General features: G+C 36.3%; 2 protein-coding genes across 3 annotated transcripts; both read left to right on the top strand.

Moving 5' to 3' along the window:
* The first annotated feature begins 2,605 nt into the window (after positions 1-2,605).
* On the top strand, positions 2,606-4,268 carry HYD1 (C-8,7 sterol isomerase). 2 transcript variants are annotated; one of them, XM_088807620.1, is made up of 5 exons: positions 2,606-2,837; positions 3,322-3,468; positions 3,579-3,687; positions 3,818-3,924; positions 4,029-4,268. In XM_088807620.1, exons 1-5 carry the CDS (start codon positions 2,705-2,707, stop codon positions 4,085-4,087), a joined length of 555 nt encoding a protein of 184 aa, XP_088663746.1. In that variant the 5' UTR covers positions 2,606-2,704; the 3' UTR covers positions 4,088-4,268. The 2 variants fall into 2 exon arrangements, with proteins under 2 accessions (XP_088663746.1, XP_007050006.1); XM_007049944.3 differs by having other exon boundaries at positions 2,609-2,837; positions 3,818-4,268.
* Positions 4,269-5,160: 892 nt separating this feature from the next.
* LOC18612949 (uncharacterized) lies at positions 5,161-6,965 on the top strand. Its single transcript, XM_007049943.3, has one exon. It carries the CDS (start codon positions 5,707-5,709, stop codon positions 6,517-6,519), a length of 813 nt encoding a protein of 270 aa, XP_007050005.1. The 5' UTR covers positions 5,161-5,706; the 3' UTR covers positions 6,520-6,965.
* The last annotated feature ends 306 nt before the right edge of the window (positions 6,966-7,271 follow it).

Raw genomic sequence — 7,271 nt, 5'->3', positions numbered from 1 at the left:
ACTGTTTGGATTGGAAGAAGGGATACTTTTTGTTGACGAGTGATGATTACTGCCAATTTGTGAAACCACCAGAGTATGGAGGTCCCATCAAACTTGTTGAGACTACCTGAGCCAGCTTCTTCTCAATGGCTTGAGAGAAACTGCAGAGATGATGTTCTTTCTGTCCGACTTGGATGCTCTGGCATCAATGAAACAACAAAAATTTCAGGAGATTTAGTTGAAAGCAAAGCACTGAAATTCTTCTTGTGTGCCTCTGCCTGGTAAAAGCCATCTTGCTTGGGATTCAAAGCATGAATGCAAGGACGACGATAATCATCTTGCTTGGGATTCAAAGCACGACTGCGAGGACATTAAGTATAACATCACTTGAACCTTTGTCCAACTCACAATGCTTGTTATTTGTAAACCTGCACTGAGCCCAATGCCTAAACCCAAAATTGGACCCAAACCGCTGTTAGATTTTTAATGATTACATGCAGAAGCACCTGCTTCTGCCATTGACGGAAGACGCAAATGTAGCTGAAGAATGAAGAGAAAAAGGTTAAATTATGCCATTAGTTTTTGTACTTTATAAAAAATAACGTGGGTGGGTTTAGTCTCTATATAATAGTTTATGTAAATTGAGTCCATGTACTGTTTTAATTTGTTAATTTCAATTCAAATCTTAATATTTTTACATTTCTACTATTAAATATGCTAATATGACATTTTGATCAAACTGACATGATACTAATTGAGATAGTGTGGTATTATCTTGCTAATGCTGTGTTAACTATATATTGACATGGCATTGACATGGCATTTATCATGCTAATGCGGTATTGATCGGCACTTGTTGACATGATCAAAAATTACTGATGTGACCACTAATGGATGATCCTAGAAATAGAAAACAATAAAATAAAAAAAATAGAAAGAAATAATTATGATTTTTATCTCATGATATCCAAAATAATTATACAAATAATATCAAAATAAAATTTTAAATTACTGGAATTGAGTTTGATAAATAATTAAAATTATAAGACAAAAACAGGTAGTACTTAGTTTGTTTTGATCAAACCATACAAGTGTAGTTATGAAAATGGTTAATCGAAATTTCAAACGGATCTATTAGTTTTCGAAATGAATACTTCATCCCAAAAATGTAAACACCAATAACATAAATTATGACAAAATTAAAATGTTCTTTTTTTTTCTTTATTAATTAAATAATTATTCTTATATTTAAAAAAATTGAAAAAATAAGGGAGCACTGGTCCCCACTTTGGGAGCACCAAAGCTGGTGCCCCCTCGCCCCCTCCCTTGGGAAACACTGATCAGTGCTCTCTATTTTTTATTTTTTTAAAAAAGATAATAATATTAATTTTAAATTAATAAAAATATATATAATAGTAATTTTTTAAATTAATAAAAAGTAAAATTGTCATTTTAATATTACTATGTCATTAAACTGACGGAAACACTAGTTGACTAATGGCTGAACCTATGTGTCTAGCGGAAGATATATTTTTGGAACAATATTCATTTCAAAAACTAATAGATCCACTCAAAATTTCGATTAAAACTTAAAAAGGTACAACTATTTTACCTTATGAAAATACTTACAAATCTTTGATTTTGTTTTCATATCAATGAGGAATAGGAATGGAAAAAGGGTAGTCTACCTTGCACCTTTTATATCTTAAACACACACTCTGCATGTTACAAGACATAATCTTTAAATAAAGATATTGTCATAATAATTATTTTATAAAAAGACAATCAATCATATCATAAGGCATAACTTTTAAAATTCAATATAAAAAGATAATTTTTCATATCAAAACTTTTGAGTAGTGTTTTTCAACTGTTTCATAATTTTTGGATTTAAAAATAATTTTTCAAATATCACTAACTTTTCACATTAAAAGATGATTTATAATCCAATAGTCATACTCTGTGACATAACCTTTTCAAGTAATTTGACTTTTCAATGGTCACAACTTTTTATATAAAAAAACATAACTTTTCATTCATAACTTTTTATATAAAGAGACACCATTTTTTATTTTTAAAATAGACCAACAATTTGTACATTACCTTGCAATTAGTAGAAATTGATTCTTGCTTCAATTATGAATGAAGGAGTACTATCTTTTTAAAAAAATAATTCTTATTAGTTAATGATAATAATAATAATTATTATTATAAAAAAAACAAAGAAAATTTAATATTAAAATCAAATGCTTAAAATAAAATAGGGTATCTCTACGACCAAATAACTAGCTTACATGACATACATTTACACATCCTTTTGTTATAGTTATTTTATTTTATTCCTTTTAAATGTTAATAATAAAATTATATATTTTATTAACAAAAAATAATTTAATTTATTTCCTCAATCGTTTTTAAATGAGTTGTCAATTGCGTGTTGTTATATAAAATTAAATTTATTTGGATTTGTTAAATAGATTTCGTAAATATTTCATATACATATTTAGATTTTCAATATATGAGTGTGTTCATTATGTACCGTTAAAAAATGTGAATACGAGTTGTCAACTGCCAAGCCTAATAATACATTAAATTAGCATTTAATAAAAAATGGCCCATTAATGGATAGCAAGCAAGCTCCGGTGTCAATAGCTAGATTTGAGTGGTTGGTCGTTGACTAGAGTTTGTGTTGTAGCACACTAGTAGAAGAGAGAAGCGAGAGAGAATGGAGCATCCATACGTGCCGAGAGATCTGCAACTGCCTGGATATGTCGCCATCTCCCTATCGCAGTCCACCATTCTCGGCGTCTTTGGTCTGGCTTCTCTGTTTGTCGTCTCGCTTGTGTGGATCGTCTCTGGTTTGGCCCCTCTTCTTACTTATTCTTCCTGATGCCTTTTATCACAATATCCATTGCTCTTGCTCTTTCACATGTTTGTCAAGTCCCAAAATACTAGTAGCGAATGTATATATTTGGGTTTACGTATGAGTTTGATACCAAGTGAAAAGGAGAGTCGCCTGACTTTGTAAATTTCCTTCTTATTGACACTAAGGCGCATCTTAATTTTATTAGCTAGTGATAATTGTTAACAATACATTGAAAAAGCCACAAGAACATGATGCTATCTGGATCTAGTAAGAGAAGAGACTGAAACTGTCTTGAAGCTTCCAAAACAGACATTGCTTTGGCTAAGTGGAACATCTTTTTGTGGTATTTTAGGAGAAACCCTGACCCAACCGGCCTGATGATGATTTTGATGGTTACTGATTAGACAATAAATGCATGTTAATTGTTCAGGAATGGCAAACTCGCTGTTTCATTTAGATATTGCTTTTTGTACCAGGGAGATTGCGCAAGGTATCTAACCTTGATAGATTCCTCATGTGCTGGTGGGCTTTCACTGGACTTACACATATGATTCTTGAAGGTTATTTTGCTTTCTCTCCTGAATTCTACAAAGACAAGGCAGGATTTTATCTTGCTGAAGTTTGTAAGTTCCTTTTCCCTTATTCTTTTTATGATAATAGCAATTCTCAACACTCACTCTAACCTGCCTGCTGGCCTTAACTGTACAATTTACTCACGATTAAAAGCTGGCAGGGAAAGAATACAGCAAAGGTGACTCAAGATATGCAGGGAGGGATGCCGCAATTGTTACTGTTGAAGGAATAACTGCAGTTCTGGAAGGTCCTACTAGCCTTCTAGCAGTGTAAGATTTGGCATTACAATACAGCCCGATACAAATACAGGATTCAAGTGTCAAGTTCAATTTAGCAATGCCTTTTATTCCCTTCTGCTTTTATTATTCTCATTGTAAAATGTTGTTGATTATTTGGCAGGTATGCTATAGCCAAAGGGAAGGGGTACAGCTACACACTCCAGTTTGCCATCTCCCTGGGACAGCTCTATGGAACTCTTGTATATTTCATAACGGCTTACTTGGATGGTGATAACTTTGCTGCTAGCCCATTTTATTATTATGCATACTATGTTTTGGCAAATTCCTTCTGGGTTCTGATACCCTCACTCATTGCTGTCCGGTGTTGGAAGAAAATTTCTCTGGCGGTGCAGGGCCAAAGCCAGAAGAAGAACAAGGTTCGCTGAGGTAGTCTGCAGAATATACTGTCTCTTTGCTTCACAATTAGCTTAATTTGTGCACTTGAGCAGGCAATGTTGAAATAATCTAAGCATTCCAGTTTAGAAAAGTGTCATTTTTTTCTTTTTTGGTTTGGTGTTTTCCATAAATGACTGGTAATTGCCTTTAATGGAATGCATACATTTCAGTATCAATCTTCTTCAATTTAATTTGTCACAATGTTGCTATTATATAACCTGCCTGAATGGACAGTTATTTTCTAGTGGAAGCAATCACCGGCTTACATGGCCAAAAATGATGCAGGAGGTCTGTTACTATAAGCTTTGACTATTATTGGTTCTTAGCTGGTGCATTGCATTTCATTATGCAATTTCAACTTCCTTCAGCTGCTTAATTGCTGCTATTTTAAATGTCATCTTCTTTGGAACTATATGAAGTTTGAAACGAGAAAGCTACACTCGTTCTTTGTAGCACAGCAAGCTATGTTCCTTTATCTTTTTCCTAGTCTTTCCTTTCTATTAGAGTTAATTTGTCATTTGGATACATGTTGGTGCCTGGATATTCTCCACTAAACTATTTCCTGAGAATATGGATCTGAAAATGGCAAACAACCCAGTGCTCTGCTTTGCCGCAAAGTAGCATGGCTTGACATGGGCCTTTTTTTTTTTTCCTCTTTTTAGTACTTTATTTATTTGTTTTCTTTCATTTCTGCTCTGGGGCATCTGGACCTCAGATGCTTCTTTGGTGCAAAGAGTTGATTCCGAACTTCTAAAGGATGAATCCATGATGGCCATCTTGGCCAAGAAAAAAGAACTCTGGTAAAAGAATTGATAGTCCATCTTCCTTCCCCCCAATCCCACCCCACCTTATTTTTTTTCAGTAGCCTTGAGGAAGTCCATCTTCCTTTCAAACATGTATGGCTGCTTGTTATTTGTAATTCTGTTCCTTCAACTCCGGTTAGAGCAATGTGCTCAAGTGCTTATCTATTGCAAGTTCTATGGCCTTCACTCAAATGGTGTCAGTGGCTTCTTTAATTTGTTTTTCTGTTCTATTAAATACAGAAAATTTTTCTCATAATTTAAAAGATCCACAGATATGTTGGCTTCAACTATGGCCTCTGGCACATATCTAAATGATGGATGATTCAGTCATCTTGAACCCTGCCAATGGTCGTTTTTCCATGGTGATGAACCTTTCTTTTTTGGTTGGATGGAGTAAGGTGGGCTGCTCAAGGCTGAGATGCGAAAGTACAAAAGAATTAACCTGTGTCTGATCATCGTTTTCTAGGACTACTTTTGGGGCCAGTTCAAAGGAGTGAATCTCTGGATTATACTGACCATTGAATTGACTAGGTTACAAAAAGAAAATTGCGTAATTCAATAGCGGTCTTCTATTGTGGTGGAGCCAGAGAAATAACGTGTCGCACCTGTTACTATTAGGCTGGTGGAGTACTTTAGTTGGGTCGGATGAAAGGTCTGTCAGGCGTACAGGGCTCTCTTTCTTTTGTGTGTGCCTTATGCTTTTGGTGACTTTGTCGTTGCCCCTGAACCTTCTTATATTATCTTCTCTTCTCACTTGCTTTCGTCCCAATACAAGACTAGATTTGGGTTCTGAAACTGAGCAATAAATAATATGGATTGGAGTTCTCTGGAGCTCAAAGTAATTTCCTGCAAAGATCTCAAGGCCTTCAATTTCTTCCAGAAACTCTCAGTCTACTCAGTCGTCTCTATTGTGAATGAACAAGCAAAGAAGAAAGAAGAGCAACACAAACGTCTGCAGCGTCAGAAAACATCTATCGACAGAGGAGGCAAGAACCCTGAATGGAATCATGTATTTCAGTTCGATCTCAAGAGCTTACCTTCAGAAGAAACTGATCGTCTTTTTCTCAAGTTTGATTTGCGTCATGAAGGTTTAGTTGGCAGAACCATCGGCGAAGTACGTGTTCCGTTAAAGGATTTGATAGAAGAATTCTGTGGAGTTGTGAGATTTGTGAGTTACCAGGTTCGAAACAGTGATGGGAAGCCTAACGGGGTACTGAATTTTTCCTATAAGTTGATTGGGGGAAGCAAAAACAGTGGCAATGCTTCTCCACAAGTTGACTCGTCATCTGAGAAGCAATTTTCCTCTGAAAAAGTGGTTTACCCCAAGGTGGAACTAGATAATCAGTCGAGATATGTTCATTATCCTTCCGTAGATGATGCTTGCAATCCTCAACGCCAGATTAGTTTCCCTTCTCCAGTATTGGAATGTCAAACACCGGGGTATTACAGTTGGAATTCAGCAATTCAGTTGCCAATGCAGGTTCCCCTGCCGCGGTTTGTACCCGGAACATACCTTCAATATTCAAGATCATCACCAGTGGCGCAGCCTTCTGAGACACATTGGTACAGAGTGGAGTCAACGTGCTACAGTAGCGGCCTGCAGAGGTTCAATGGGCTAGGGTAATCAGCAACGGATTGTTTGGCAGCGATGCCTGAAAGGTTGAGCCAGGCATGGAAGATCCAGCTCCCTGCCCTCAGCTTCCTAGACTACAAGGGTGGCAGGGCAAGTGAGCTACCGGTACAGGGTAGTGTAGTTACAGTGTCTGGGGAAGCACCATGTTGAAAGTTGAACATTCCATCAGTTTGATGGCTTCAGCTCCTTTTTGTTTAATGGTTTCTTGGGACAATATTTGTCTTGTTTTTCTCTTCCACAAAATTTAGATGTTATTATTAATATTGTGTCAGGAAAGAATTAGCTGGGACCTATTCTCAGCGCTTTGTAATATAGCGCCTAGGCTAGCCGCTTGTGGTTGTGGGTTAATGCTCTTGTTTTCAGATAGCAGAGAGAACTAATGTTGTAGCTGAAGATGCAATTGAAATTGCGAATGAATGAATGGATGAATTACAGTATCAAGCAAGAAATTGGAAGAGAGAGTCTAGAAAGTTTGTGGAAAGACTTGAGTTGTCCAGGTCAAGTCAATTCCAAGTTTTGAACGCAATGTACAAGTGGCGCTAGAAAGCCATGATCGCGTTGGCTGGAGGTGAGTGGAGGTTGGTATCACGACACCTCTTTTGGGTCCCATTGATTTCTTTGTTTTCAAACATTCACAAAGGAACGTCAAGGACTAGAATTTTTGTAAACCATGGCACCGGACAATTGAGTGGTCAATCTGCACGAGTTTGAAATTAGGGGAGGGGCCAACGAACCAAAGCAGT

This window comes from Theobroma cacao, chromosome 1 (genome assembly GCF_053813885.1).
Source record: "Theobroma cacao isolate CCN51 chromosome 1, ASM5381388v1, whole genome shotgun sequence".
Classification (NCBI taxonomy): domain Eukaryota; kingdom Viridiplantae; phylum Streptophyta; class Magnoliopsida; order Malvales; family Malvaceae; genus Theobroma; species Theobroma cacao.
This window is presented reverse-complemented; position numbering and strand designations above follow the sequence as displayed.